General features: G+C 42.7%; 1 protein-coding gene across 1 annotated transcript in view; it reads left to right on the top strand.

Moving 5' to 3' along the window:
- Window positions 1–15473, top strand: part of TUBGCP5 (tubulin gamma complex associated protein 5) — a 1009385-nt gene that overhangs the window by 558502 nt on the left and 435410 nt on the right. Inside the window, exon 13 of the mRNA XM_044072063.1 lies at window positions 1182–1450. Coding sequence (XP_043927998.1) covers window positions 1182–1450 — 269 coding nt within the window. The remainder of the gene's footprint in view (window positions 1–1181; window positions 1451–15473) is intronic.

Genomic DNA, 15473 nt, shown 5'->3' with positions numbered 1-15473 from the left:
TGACTAACCTACCTTTAATTTCTATATTTCTATACAGACTGTCTAAAATTTCTCTAGATATTAAATGATTGTCATATACCTTGTATTGATTCATAACCAATGTTTTTATATTGTGTCTAATTTGTTATAATTATTTAAACTGCAGATATTTTTATGTTATTTTTGAAAATTGTAAAATTATTGTTCTTAATTGTAATAATTTGGAGCTTTTCTCCCTGGGCCTCTGCAGAAAATAGGCTTCTACCCATTTGGACTTTTCCAGGTAATCAAATGTCAATCAATCGATAAATAAAGGTTGGTTGAAGGAAAAGAGAAACATTTTCGAAAGAGGAAGGAAACATGGTTAGCATAATGGATAGAATAGTATAGGGTCAAGAACTGAAATAGATTGTAAAAGTGTTTAGATAAAGATAAGAGTATGATAGTTTAGTACTAACCGCAGTGATATCGTTAGGAGTGGTCAGGGTATGTAGGGAAGTGGTCAGGGATAATAGAGTAGCAGCACTAAATGTAGAGGTATAGGTAGTAGTTAATGGGGAGATATGTAGGAAACAGAACACAGTAGTAACAGAGAAGCAGTTGTTAAATAAGGAGAAGAAGTGCAATTTGTAAGATTGAATAGATAAAAATAACAGGTTGCATTTCCGACGGGAGTGTAATCTGGAATGTTCTAGTTAAGTTTAAAGAAAAAATGTAGATCGTACCTAATTAAGGACAGGTAAGTAGGGTATACATTTTTACATTTTTTTGATTTACAAGGGCCACCCTCAGAGAGCTGATTTTATAGTGATTAACATGTCATGTAATTGATATTTCTAGGACGAGCTGTCAAATATAAAGTTAAATGTGATTCTAAACTGTGTAAATTTATTCTTTGTGCTGAATGTATACAGTTAAAATTTAACAATTCAAAGCAGAAAACTTACATATTTTGTCGGTTTCATTTTAGCTAAAAGTGAAAGCATTAACTTCTTCCCAAAAAATTGAGACATTTGTTAAATCAAAAAAGGCAAAAGGGTTACTGTTTGCCTGACAGTGCCTCTGTCACATGTAGCATAATCATACAGATGAATGTATTTGTTGTCTGCAGGAAATAATGTAGCTTGCAACTTTGATGTAATTGATATTTTGAACTGAACCTCAGACATTTTTGTTTGTGGGGGTGGGTCTTTTTTTTTTAGAAACAAAGACGTTCCTGTGAGCCACCGCGACTTCTGGTATGCTACTTACACCCTGTACAGTGTGTCAGAAAAGACAGAGAATGACGACAAATTCAGTGACAGTGCAAGTGCCAGCTCTGGTAGTGACCATGCACCCTCGGGCAGGCAGCACACGATGGTCTCCTTCCTGAAACCTGTGCTGAAACAGATCATTATGGCAGGGAAGTCCATGCAGTTGCTTAAAAACTTGGAAACCAAAGATGGATGCTGTCAGCAAAGCACTCCAAGAGGTAAGTGAGTTTCATATAGATGTCAGTGGAGGGGAGTCTGCCTTCATCTCTTTCTGTATTCTGCCAGTATAACAATATTCCATGAAAAAATGTGCACATTTACATTTAGGTGTTCCAAAGTTCTACAGTAGTATCTATACTTCAGCTTTTTAACTCATTCCCCTGTGCTGTTAGTAAAATCTTTCACAACTTGTTTTCTGTTTTATTTAGTAAACATGGTCACAATTTTACACTTGGTACATCATATTTCACATTTGATGCTGTATTAACAGAAGCATGGCCACATCTAGATATGACCAGTCTTCAGCCATATATTTAGCATCTTTGTCAGCAAAATAAAGTCCTTGCCCATGATTGGTCCCAGCAGAATTAATTACAACAAAACCAAAGTCATGTTTTTGACATTAGTGACAGATTAGGGTGGTTCCTGAAGAATGTAAGGTAGTCTTTTGTTGTAACTGTGTGATCTAAGAAGATTCAGTCCATCCTCTTCACCCTTTAGAACTTAGCCATAAGTTTAAGTATCCCTGACCTTGAAAACTTTTCCAAGTTGTAGCTTGTCCTGTAGTGCTTAATGTTATACTACAAGACTGCCATAATTTTGTGTGACTTCTTTAAGACCTTAGACCTTGGTAGCAGAATGCAACATTTGAGGGAACTTTGATAAGTGGACCTTGAAGGACCACCACAATAAACTGATACTGAAAGGATTTTTAGAAAACAGCAGAGCTTCCAAATACCAGAGGCATGCAGTGGGTCGATTGGATGGACTACATTGGCCAAAGGTGTGAGTGTGTGTAGTATGAAAGAACATCCGTGTCAGGGCTAGCCACCCAGCAATGTGAACCTTGGCTTTAGATTGTTGTCAGTGTTGAAGTGACACTCTGACCCTATGTACAAAAATGGGTAAAGGGGTGATGGATGGATGGGGTTTATGGTTAATCATCGTAGGTTCTTTCCTTAAACCTCGATGATTGAACACTAGACCTCGAACGTTCATTAATCGAATGTTCACTTCTGCAAATGTGTGTGATGGGGAAAGTAACTAGTTGGCCAACATTTCACCACACACTCTGCAGTATTTCAAACCCAACCAGGTGGGGGACTGCGTCCCCCACACCTCCCCTAACTATATATACCAATTCCAAGACCACACTACAGTAGGGGAAATAGGCATGGAAGTAGTTGGCCAACATCAGGAAATTTGCCATTTTCTCCACTGTAGTACGATATTGGAGTTGATATATATAGTTAGGGGGGGTGTGAGGGTCAAAGCCCCCCACATTGCAGGATGTAAGGGGACGCAGCCCCCTACCTAACTGGGTTTGAAATAATGCTATGTGTGTGTGATGGGGAAATGTTGGCCAACTAGTTACTTCCCCATCTCACACATTTGTGAAAGTGAACGTTCGATTAATGAACATTCAATGTTTTGTTTTCATTCATTGGAGGTTCGAGGAAAGAACCTACAATGATTAACCATAGACCCAGATGGAGATGGATGGACAGAAATGGATTAAAGTGATCTTTCTCCTTCATCTCTCACCAAGTTTCAGAGATTAAAGGCTAAAACTAAAGGTGGAGAGAACCCTTGTTCTCATTACAGATCTCCTTTTTCTCCAAAATAGACAAAAGATCAGAGAAATTTTTCTCTTCTTTGTCTAGGATGCATCTGATGGTTATTTCTGACATTCATCCAGATTTTTATATTTAGTTTAGATGCACTCAACCTTCTCAAGATTTCAGACAGTAAAGCTTGTCTTCTCCATTGGATAAGAAGTTACTTAGGCTAATTTCCTTCAGGCTTCTCTCCTCCATATCTGTGCAATCAGTGTCCTCACATTGTAGTGTTGTGCTGGACATTGACAATTCAAAGATGATGCAAGTGAAAATGACCTTAGGCCTGTCCTGCTTTGATTCCATGGCAGACAGGGATTCCATTTTACATTATGGCATCTTTCTTCTTGGTTTGGCTTTTCATTACTATCACAGGAAACTGATAGCTTTCAGCCTCATTTCATGCTGCCATCAAAAGATACATTTGGGGCTGGTCATGTCCAAAGTGTCTGGTCCAAAAAATGTTTTGCCTTTGGCATCAGTCCAGCCTTTGTTGCCAGCTGTGCTGGCATCAGTGCCTGTAGTGCAGGTGGTCTCTTCAGACCCGGTCCCCTGGATCTACAACCTGAGGATTTTCTTAGCACCAACTGCTTTAGTGCCATTTCAGCCGTCGTCGTAACTGGCCTGTGAACATCAATGCCAGTACCTTGACACTGACACCATTTTCAGCTGGCCTCTCAGCATTGGGGCCTAAGCTGATGCCCTCTGTGATGGCAGGTATTTTTGAGTGCACTCTGACAACTGAGTTTGCATCCCTACAAGTTGATTACTCCCCATTTTCCACCTTGGTATATTCTCACTCTCAGTTTGCAGCTCCTAGATGTTCTAGTACCAGAGAAGGGGAAAGTCTGCAGAGACCTCATAGTTATTGCACTCATTATCCTTATGATTCCTCATCCTCTGTGGATTCCTCTTCCTGGAGCCTGAAAAAACACAGATGAAAGGGGAAGCATCTTAAGTCTACCATAGTCTCTCCCTTTCCAGGTATGACAACAGAGATTAATGTAATTCCCAGATGACCACAGATTTGGGGAGATTTTTTTTTATCCCTTCCCCCATCCTCACAGAACTGTGCCTGATGGCTCCTCTACCTGTACCCAGTTTATCCATCCATTCTCCAATAACAGGAGTAGGGGAAACCTTCAGTGAGGCGAGAGCCCTACATCCTTTCATTCCCGAGTGGAAATCCCCAATAACCTTCATTCTTTGTAATACAGAGTATTTCAAAATTCCCCTAAGCAAATCTTAGAAGTAGTAATTACAGGTGCATAGGTAAGTACTTGGCTAGCTGCCCTTCCTGACCATTTTAAAACTAAACAGTTTCCCTTTTTGTGCTCGAAATAACTTATCCCATTTGGTTATAGATTGGACTTACCCAACCCATGGTCGAAAATGATGTATTACCCCTAATAAGAATAATTGGGATCATACCATAGGTTATTTAAGGGGATCCATACGTGGAATAATGTATTTAGGAGCTGCCTCTGTTTATTAGTAGTACAGGGAGGCAGTCCTGGAATAAATGTTCTGTTTCCCATCCATAGATCGTACTTGCGCTTCAACATGGACAAGGATGAACTTCATTTTACGTGGATAGGCACTGTGTTCCACAGTAACAGTATCATCTGAGAGATGTATGTGTGACTTTAAACCATTCTGTTGATGTTGCAGATGAGATTTAGATCCTTAAACTGAGTATTTCTGATTCCATTTGATTTGCTGATGTACAATAAATCCATCAGTAGTGGATCAGATGACCCTTGTGTGCCAAACACTGGTCACCTTTTAACAGTCTGTAAGATAGACTATAGTGACAGGGCTTTAAGTCAGTCCATGTAGGACACATTGTTTAGGCCTTTTAGTAAGGTATCTCTATGGACATTCTAATTGTTACATGTGTCTGGGTAGATACATGTCAAAGGATGTTCTTCATGTTTCACTGTTGCAGTCATTATATTTGGGTAATCTGCTGGCAGGTTGCCCTCAGTCGGTCTAAATTCCAAAGTCTTGGGTCCTGTGTCGGTTGCTGTCTTCTCTTCCATGACGTCAGGTCGTCAGGGGTATAAAACAGGCAGCCAACGCCATTTTCTTTAGTCTTTCTTGCCATGTGGTTCCCGAAGCAGAAGTAGTTTGTAAGTGCCGGTCGTCCGACTCCTGAAGTCTTCACTAAAGCTAAGTACCCCATTGGGGAAACCTTTTCTTGCTCCATACCGATGTCAGTAAAAGTTAATAATTGCATTACGTATGGGAAGCAAATACTCATAAGGATTTCCATTTATACTGTATTCCTTGCCTAGGCCCTGATCATAATGTGCCTAGCTGTAGGTTTTGTGCAAGATTTAACCAATGCACTATTAAGCGTCAGTATATTTTTGCTTCAAAATATTTTGGAAACAGATTTAACTATCCTGAAATGTTGTCAGATAGCAATCCGACTACCGAAGTTCACAAAAAATGCAAAGAAAAGGACAGAGATAGACCGTCGAGGTCCAAAACCAACGACGAAGCTTCTCCTAAGCCAGTCGCCGGTTCACCAGTACTCAATGAGGTGCTTTCGCAGCCCCTGATACCAGCTACTTTTGAGTCGCAGGCCTTTGAGACCCATGTGGAGTCCAGCATGCCACGAGATTCTCAAAGTATTGTACCCGCGGATGTCTCTCCCTCGGATGGGTCCGGAGCCGCTGAGCAGGCACTGGCTTCTGAGGGTGTATTCAGGCCACAGTATTTTTATATAAAACTGACGCCAGCTTCAAAATCAAAGACAAAAGCAACTTCTAAAGTTAAAAAACCGACGCATGAGCCACGTGCACGGGCTTCTATGCCCAAAAAGCAGATGATCAAAATGGCTGAAGACCTAATTACCTTGATCAAGGGTTTCCAACCCCCTCCTGATAAGAGGCCTAGGCAAGACACTGATTATGAATCTTCAGATCAGGTTTCTATTTCTTCTGATTCCTCTTCTGATCAGGAATTGCCACCCTATGAGGATTCTGATGCAGAGGAATCTATTCCATCTGCATCTCCTCCTGAAGATTATTCCTTTGGAGAAACCTTGCATACTTTGAGGGAGCATTTTCACTGGGAGAGTCAAGATTCTCAGAATCAAAAAAGAGGCTTAGGGATTTCCTTCTTCTCCCTCAGCATAGGCCTTTAGCCATACCTCCTGTTTTAGACATTGTGGATGATGTGTTTTCGGAGTCAAGCTTGACTCCAGACTCCTTACCTCCGGCTCCTAGCAAGCCAGACAGATATTACAGTGTTCCTGACTCACACAAATATTTATTTAGAAACCCTGCTGCTGACCCTGAAACTATTTCACAGGGTCCTAATGGTGTTAAGGCCTCAACAGCAAAAAATCCTACCCCCCTGACAGAGATTCCAGGGCTCTGGATAGATGGGGAAAGAAGGTTTATACATCTGCAACCTTGGTAATTAGGGCCTTAAACTGCCAGTTTCATATGCTCAAGTATCAATAACGTTATGGGATTACTGAAACAGAAAATTATGTTGATTTCTGAATGTGCAGAAAATAAAGAATTGCAGGAATTATTGCATGCAGCAGAACAAGTTGGAAAGCATACTTTGCAATGTGGATGTTCATCGTGCATACAGCTGCAGTCATCACACTTGGGTTATCCTGCCGTCAGGCGGGTCCTCGGTTGGCCGAATTCCAAAGTTTAGGTCCGGCGTCGGTTGTCGTCGCTTCTTCCCTGACGTCAGTGCGGCAGGGGTATAAAAGAGGCAGCCGACGCCATTTTCTTTAGTCTTTCTTGCCGCGTGGTGCCCGAAGCAGAAGCAGTTCGCAAGTGCCGGTCGACCAGCTCCTGAGATTTACGAACAGTATTTCAGCTGAAGTCTTCTTTAAAGCTAAGTACCCCGTTGGGGAAACTTTTCTTGCCTCAGACCGATGTCAGACAAAGTTAATAATTGCATTTCTTGTGGGAAGCAAATACCGCATAAGGATTTTCACTCTTACTGTATACCTTGCTTAGGGCCAGACCACGACGTCTCGGCCTGCCTTTTTTGTGCTAGGTTTAACAAGCGCACTATTAAGCGCCAGGCGGAGTTCGCCCTTCATTATTTTGGCAAAAAAATTAATTATATCATGTCGTCGGATACACCGACGCCAGTTTTAGGCAAAAGATGCAAAGATAAGGACCGACATCCCAGGCCTGCACTGAGTACTGAGACCACGCTTAGGCCGACTGCCGGTTCTCCGGTTCTCAGCGAGGCGCCTACGCAGCCCCTGACTACCGATAAAACTAGTTTACCGGTGACTTCAGTACCCGAGGTCGCAGGTTCCTCGGTCTCAATTCCCACTGCAGATACCGATGCCACTCTTGGCGGGGAAACCGAAAATTTAGTGAGGCCTGCCATTTCTGAAGGCGTCTTCAGGCCTACCACCTTCTCTATTAAATCCTTCACTAAATCTAAATATACCTCAAATTTTACAGTACCTAGCTGAGATGTTAAACAGTGGCCTTTCCTTCTCCTCCATCAAGATCCACGCTTCAGCCATTTCAGCACAATACAATACAGATCCTCCTTTATTCTCACATCCTCTATTAAGGCAGTTCCTCAGAGGGGCAAAAAATATAAAACCCCCACGGAAACCACCAGTCCCAGCTTGGGACCTCAACTTCGTATTGGAAAAGCTGACCCTGCCTCCTTTCGAGCCGGCTTCTTCAGCAGAGCTACAATACTTGTCGTGGAAAACAGCCTTTCCTTCTGGCTATTACCTCAGCACGCAGGGTTTCGGAGCTACAGGCCCTCATGGCTGTGCAACCATTCATCATTTTCCATCAGGACAGGGTTTCCTTACGAACCAACCCTACCTTCATGCCAAAGGTAGTATCCAGTGTAGCTTTGAATCAGACTATTCATTTACCTACCTTTTATCCAAATCCACAGAACAAAGGAGAGAGGCTACTACATTCCTTGGACATTCACAGGCAACTTCGTTATTACTTGGACAGAACAAAGTCATTCAGGAAATCTGAGCAGCTCTTTGTGTCCTATGCTACAGGTGCTCAAGGAAAGGCTATCTCCAAACAGACTATTTCAAAATGGATAGCCCACTGCATACGCTTTTGTTATTCATTTCATGGAAAATCAGTGCCTGTATACATCAGATCCCACTCCACCAGGGCTACAGCTACCTCTGCAGCTTTCCTCAGGGGGGTCCCTACCAAGGACATTTTGAAGCAGCTACTTGGAGTTCAGTGCACACTTTCTCCAAGCACTACCACCTTCCACTATACTCAAAATCTAGAGCGGGCTTTGCAACAGCAGTCCTGCAGGGCATTCTAGCCCCTCCTAATTCCGCTTAGTACCTGCCACCCTTACTTAGCTTTGGGATTCTACCCAAGTGTGATGACTGCAGCTGTATGCACGATGAACATAGTACAGTTTTGTACCTACCATAAATGTAGATGTTCGAGTGCTCATACAGCTGCAGTCCAGGTTACCCTCCCTCCATCCCCTCTTAGGACAGGGCTTATGACAAACACCTTTAACATACAACCTATTTGGGGTATTCCTTTATGGTGTATTTGCTTGCAACTACTGTTTTGATTTATCTACTTTGTATGTTTGCATAATATCATGTTTTGCCTTCCTTTCTGGGGGCACCTGACATCTGGGGCAAGAAAAACTGAAGAAAATGGCGTCGGCTGCCTCTTTTATACCCCTGCCACACTGACGTCAGGGAAGAAGTGACGACAACCGACGCTGGACCTAGACTTTGGAATTCGGCCGACCGAGGACCCGCCTGACGGCAGAATAACCCAAGTGTGATGTGACTGCATCTGTATGAGCACTCGAACATCTACATTTATGGTAGGTACAAAACTGTACTTTTTGATTCCTTAGAGGCCTCCTGCAGGGCTGCAGTTACTGGATCTGTGATTAGGAGGCATGCCTGGCTAAAAGAGCAAAATTTGCCTGATCATGTTAAAGCTAAATTGCTGGATGCACCTTTACAGCATGATACTCTGTTTGGTATTAAGGCAGAAGAGGTTTTAAAGAAAATGGAAGACAAAGCTAAGTCTATGCAAACTGTAAAAGACTTCTTACAAGTGCAGCCACCAAGATTTAGTAGACACTGGCCTACAGAAAATTCGTCCTTTCCTGTGTCTGACACAGCACCACGGGGCAAATCCATAGGTTCATAGGTTCATACTAGGCTATCTGCCCTGGGGCAATTATAAGCCTAGCCCGATTCTGTATGGCTTACGCCACCCCTTGATTTGAGTATACTGTGCCCTTTTTAAGGTTTAGTTTACTGTGCCTCTGTGTAATAGTGACACGGGAGTAATCCCTGGGACAAACCTACGATCCTCCATCCACTTATCGAGATTCTTCTTGAAGAGATTCAGTGAGGTGCTCTGCCTCACATGAACTGGAATTCTATTCCAGAGCGAAGGGAGCCTCTGGGTTATGAACCTGTCCCTCCAGCAAGTTCTATTTATTTCTGTGCTGAGGTTCAAGTCCCTCGAGCGTGTGGCTCTAAGGGATTTAGATTTACTGAGGTGGAGCATGTCCATTAATTCTGGATTTGACATAGCTTTGTATGTCAGGCATAGATCGCCTCGAAGTAGGCGGTATGCAACTGAGTAGAGCTGGAGTTTTTTTAACCGAGCAGCATATGGCATCTGTTTGAGACCCTTGATCCAGGCGCCCTAAAGGTTCTAGATACCAGTCACAGGATTCTTACAGGTCAAAGCAATGGGGTGCTTCTGCCTCCAAATCTGGAGGAAATAAAGTGCAACCCTACAGTAAACAGTCTCATTGACTTCCCTCTGCCATCACCAAGCACTTATCTTTTGGCAGCACCCTTAGGGGGAAAATTAGCACTTTATGCCCAAAATTGGCAGTTAATAACCCAGGACAAGTGGGTGTTAAACATAGTATCTCAGGGATACAGATTCCACTTCCACACTCTGCCAATTGCAAACGGTTGGCCAGATCTGCGAAAAAATCAATGGGCAGAAGCACAGGGGGCTGTTCAGCCAGTGCCAGAACAGGAAAAAGGACAAGGTTTTTATTCCAGACTGTTCTTGGTACCCAGAAAAGACAAGGCCTGGCGCCCAATACTGGATTTATCAATTCTGAACACATTCCTGGACATTCCAAATTTCAAAATGCTAACTTTGCAGCAGCTTCTGCCCATGCTAGGCATGAACGCTTAGCTGGTGACATTAGACTTAAAAGAGGCATACCTGCATATCCCAATAAGAGAATCATGCAGAAGATACCTCCGTTTCAAGGCTGGCTTTATGCATTACCAATTCTCTGCACTGCCCTTTGGCTTATCTACTGCGCCCAGGGTCTTTACAAAGTGCCTGACACCAGTAATTGCATTTTGCAGACAAAGAAGTATACAAATCTATCCTTACTTGGACGACTGTCTCATTCAAGCAGAGAACAAGGACATTCTTCTTCAGCATCTGGCATTTGTGAAAAGGCTTCTAACATGCCTAGGGTACACAATAAACGAAAAGAAATCACAACTGGTACCCTCTCAAAAGATAACATTCCTGAGTGCAAGCATGAATACAACTGCCCAGATGGCTTTCCTCACGCCAGACAAACAAAGGCAACTGACTACTTACTTCAAACAGATGGCAACAAAAACCCAGTTATCTGCAAGATAAACTCTGTACGTTTTGGGGTTCATGGCATCCTGCATTTTACTGATTCCATATGCAAGACTGCATATGAGGAAACTGCAGTGGTACCTAAAAAGTTTATGGAGTCAACATTGTCACAGTCTGGAAACAGTGATTCCTCTCATTCCCTGCCTACAACAGGAGTTTCTTTGGTGGGCAAAGGCATGTCACCAAAACATGGGACGAGCTTTCACGCTACCCCCTGCCAGCTAAACCTTGACAACAGACGCATCAGACTATGCATGGGGGGCCCACCTGGCGGGAAGATGCATTCAGGGCATATGGACCCCAAAACAAATGCATCTGCATTTGCATATCAACCAAAAAGAGATGCTAGCTGTTCAAAATGCCCTGACAGCCTTCAAGGACTTACTTCATCCAGGACAACTACTGATAAAGACGGACAACACCACTGTTATGTGGTACATAAACAACCAGGGGGGCACGCACACATACCCCCTTTGCAGACTAGCTATGGCACTGTGGGACACTGCCTTGACTTACCAAGTGCATCTTCAAGCTCAATTCCTGCCAGGAAAACAAAAACAAAATACTCTAGCAGACAACTTAAGCAGAAACCTTATGGACCCTCACGAGTGGAAGCTAGATCCACATGTCTTCAGCATGATGACAAAGAAATGAGGGAGCTCGGACATAGACCTATTTGCCTCTCCTCGGAATTATCAGCTGGACAAATTCTGCACATGGACTTATCACAGACAAGCATGGAAAGTGGATGCCCTATCCTTCAGTTGGAAAAACCTATCAGTTTACCTCTTTCCTCCTCTGCCTCTTCTTCCCAAGGTTCTACTAAAGGTTAGACAAGAAAAACCAAAGATGATACTAATTGCCCTGGACTGGCCTCGCCAATACTGGTACCCAATCCTAAGGAATATGTCTCAATTCCCCACTTGGTACTTGCCTCAAATACCTCACTTGCTGTCTCAGTAAAACAGTCAGATTGTGCACAATCATCTCCAAACACTGAACCTGGCGGCATGGCTGGTCATGTAGTTATTCAATCAACACCTCTCAGTAAATCTGTGATGGATGTCATTTTGGAAGCCAGAAGGCCTAGTACTAAAAAATCTTATGCTGATAAATGGAAAAGATTCCGTGCTTGGAACCAAGCACAAGGAACTGACACAGCAGAGCCAAATATTCCTCAGCTTTTACAATACTTGACTGAGATGCTTGACAAAGGCCTATCTTTTTCATCAATAAAAATCCATGCCTCTGCTATCTCGGCTCATTACAATACAGAGCCACCAATCTTTTCTCATCCTTTGCTAAAGCAGTATCTTAGAGGGGCCAAAAATTTAAGGCCTCCCAGAAGATCACCAATTCCTGCATGGGACCTCAATTATGTGTTGGAAAAGCTCACTCTGCCACCATTTGAACCAGCTGCTACTGCAGATCTAAAGTTCTTATCATGGAAAACAGCTTTGCTCCTGGCAATTACTTCAGCAAGAAGGGTTTCAGAGCTACAGGCCCTCATGGCTGTGGAGCCTTTTATCATATTTTACCCAGACAGGGTGCCCCTCAGGACCAATCCTTCCTTTATGCCTAAGGTGGTTTCCAGTGCGGCTCTTAACCAAACTATTCATCTGCCAACTTTTTATCCAAATCCGCGGAACAAGAGGGAGCGGATTCTGCATTCCTTGGACGTACACAGACAACTAAGATTCTACTTGAGCAGGACTAAAGCTCTAAGAAAAACTGAGCAGCTACTAGTGGCATTTGCTGCAGGATCAGAGGGAAAGGCTATTTCAAAGCAGACTATTTCAAAGTGGATAAGCCACTGCATTCATTTCTGCTACTTACACCATGGTAAACCGGTGCCCAAGGGCATTAGGTCTCATTCCACCAGGGCTACAGCTACATCAGCAGCTTTTCTTAGAGGGGTACCAACCAAAGACATTCTAGAAGCTGCTTCTTGGAGTTCTGTTCACACTTTTACAAAGCATTATCATTTGCCTGTCTTCTCTAAGTCCAGGACAGGCTTTGCCATTGCAGTTCTGCAGGGCCTTATAGCCGCCCCTAATGCAGTTTAGCTCCAGCCTCCCATCCATAGCTTTGGGATTCTACCCAAATGTAATGACTGAATCAGTGAAACACGAAGAACATAGTACAGTTGTGTGCACTTACCATAAATGTAGATGGAGTGTATTCACTGTTGCAGTCCAGGTTACCCGCCCACCATCCCCTTGTTATTCTGGAGTTTCTCTTTCCTTCACTATTTTCTACAGCCTTTGTGGTGTATTTGCTTGTAGATGAAGGTAAAGTTTATTTTGTTGCATGTATGTATAGTTTATATATATTTTTGCTACCCATTTGGGGGGCACCTGACATCTGGGGCAAGAAAAACTAAAGAAAATGTTGTTGGCTGCCTGTTTTATACCCCTGACGACCTGACGTCATGGAAGAGGAGATAGCAACCGATGCAGGACCCAAGACTTTGGAATTCAGGCAGACTGAGGGCAACCTGCCAGCAGATTACCCAAATGTAATGACTGCAACAGTGAATACATTCGAACATCTACATTTATGGTAAGTGTACACAGCTGTACGTTAATTATATTTGAGGATTGCTCTAATGAGAGCTGAGTAAAGGGTAAAAATGGCATCTCTAGATTAAGAGGGTCTATATTAGATAGTCGAAGTTCCATAACTCCAAACACCTAATGGTCGAACCATTATGTTCGAAGTTGCAGAACTTTGAGTATCTAAAAAAAGTAACTACACAACGCACAAAACAAAAACTTTTTTTTAAGCACAGGGGCAAGCCACCCCACACCCCCCGCTACTTAAATATACCAACTCCGAGATCACACCACATTGAAGTGAATGGAAATCTCTGCTTACAGAGATTTCCATTCAAACACTCAAACTTTTACAAATTTGAATGTATGGTCTCAACCATATGTGGTTTGAACTTGTAAAAGTTCTACTACATGATAGGAACCCGATTAAGATGCAATCCTTTTATTTATAAGCTGTGCAGTATAGAAGGGCTATCATGCAACAACAGACACATGTTGATCAAAGTTAGGTCACTGACCACATAAGTTCCCAAATCCTCAACAACTGGGTCAACTCTTAGGGGTGTATTTTCAGTGTGGTAGTTCCCTGGGGTAGATAACTTTCCAAAGCATAAAATAACACATTTTTTCCATTTAGTTTCAGTTCGTGATTTTGGTACCAGTTATTTATATTGGACAAATCTTCCTGCAGGATGACTAAGTCATTTGGGGATTCAGTGACTGCTCCTTACTTGCAGTCATCTGCCAACTTAAGTCAACCCGAGCCCTTTGGTGTAGGCTTTTAATGCAGAAAAGTAGATGCCAAACAGAAGTCCCAGCTCAGAACCCTGTTTGTAGAGGCAACTTCCCCAATTTTGATCATCTGCGTCCTGTCTGTGAGCCAGTTGGCAATCCAGTGGGTGGCATAGGGGTTTATTCCCAGTTTATTTAGCTTTTGGGGTTGTGTTTTTATCAACCCTTAATAAGCAAAGTCCCATTACAGCACAGCAAACGGCCAAATCAGTGATTTCTTTCCCTGGGAAAAAATTGCTTGACCACCCTTCTGAGTTTGCCCTTTTCCCCACTGTAGTGCGATCTTGGAGTTGGTATATTTAGTTGGGGGGGGGGGGCGTGGGGGGCACAGCCCCGCACTTTGTAATGTTTAAAGTGATGTGTAGTTCATGGTAGGGATAGCGATTTCTTTCCTAGGGAAATAAATTGCTGATTTGAATGTTCACTGTAATGGGACTTTGCGTTTTAGGGGTCGATGAAAAGCCATTCGATGGAATGGCTTTTCGATAAGATAATATAGACCCTAGCTTTTGTACTATGCCTGAGAGGGGAATTGTGCCAAAAACTTTGGCCAAGTCGAGGTATGTGGTGTGTACCATTTTGCCTTTATTCATTGCTATGATGACCTTTTCAAAAAAAAAATCTACCAGGTTGAGTAAGTTTGACCTGCCCTTGATGAATCCAAACTGAGAAGGGTCCAGTGTTTGGATATTCCCTATGTCCTGACTGATTATTTCCATGAAAAGTCTTTTCATTGCTTTGCACTTGAGACTGGTCAGACTCATGGATCTGTACTTGCCTAGGCCTTAGGAAAGACCTCCCTGATGCAGGGGAATGACTGTAGCTGTTCTTCATTCACTTGGTACAAAATCAATGTGGAGACTGAGATTGAACAGTCTTGTTGGAGGTGTGGCTAAATCGTGCTTCATGATTTGGTCTTGTGTGATAGCTAGAGGCAAGCCAGTTTCAGGTATGTCTTGAGGGAAAGATGGAGAGGAGAGAGGGACCTAAATTTATCAACCGGTAGGTTCACTATATCTTCAGCCTCAGTGTAGATAATTATGTTACTACATATTTCTGTAGTGGACTTTGCCTAGACTTCTTAGGTATATAGCTTAGAACACATATGGTAATATGTAATGCCATACTCAGACATCCCTAAATCATCTTTATTTTTCTATTACATTGAACATAAGAAGGGCTGAAATACTATACATAATCAGAACATCTTCCTGTATTTAATCAGGACACATAAATGGTTGTGCTTAATAGTTTTGAGTAATTGACACAGTCTGCATCTATAAGGAAGGTGACATATCTGTCTTGGTCAAAGTAATATTGAAATGATTGTTAAGAGTTTATGTACAACCACCTGCTGCAGCATATAAAATCATCCAAAAAAGGGTGATAAGTAGCCTGTTC

This window comes from Protopterus annectens, chromosome 5.part0, assembly GCF_019279795.1.
Source record: "Protopterus annectens isolate FY-2018-M chromosome 5.part0, PAN1.0, whole genome shotgun sequence".
NCBI lineage: Eukaryota > Metazoa > Chordata > Ceratodontiformes > Protopteridae > Protopterus > Protopterus annectens.
This window is presented reverse-complemented; position numbering and strand designations above follow the sequence as displayed.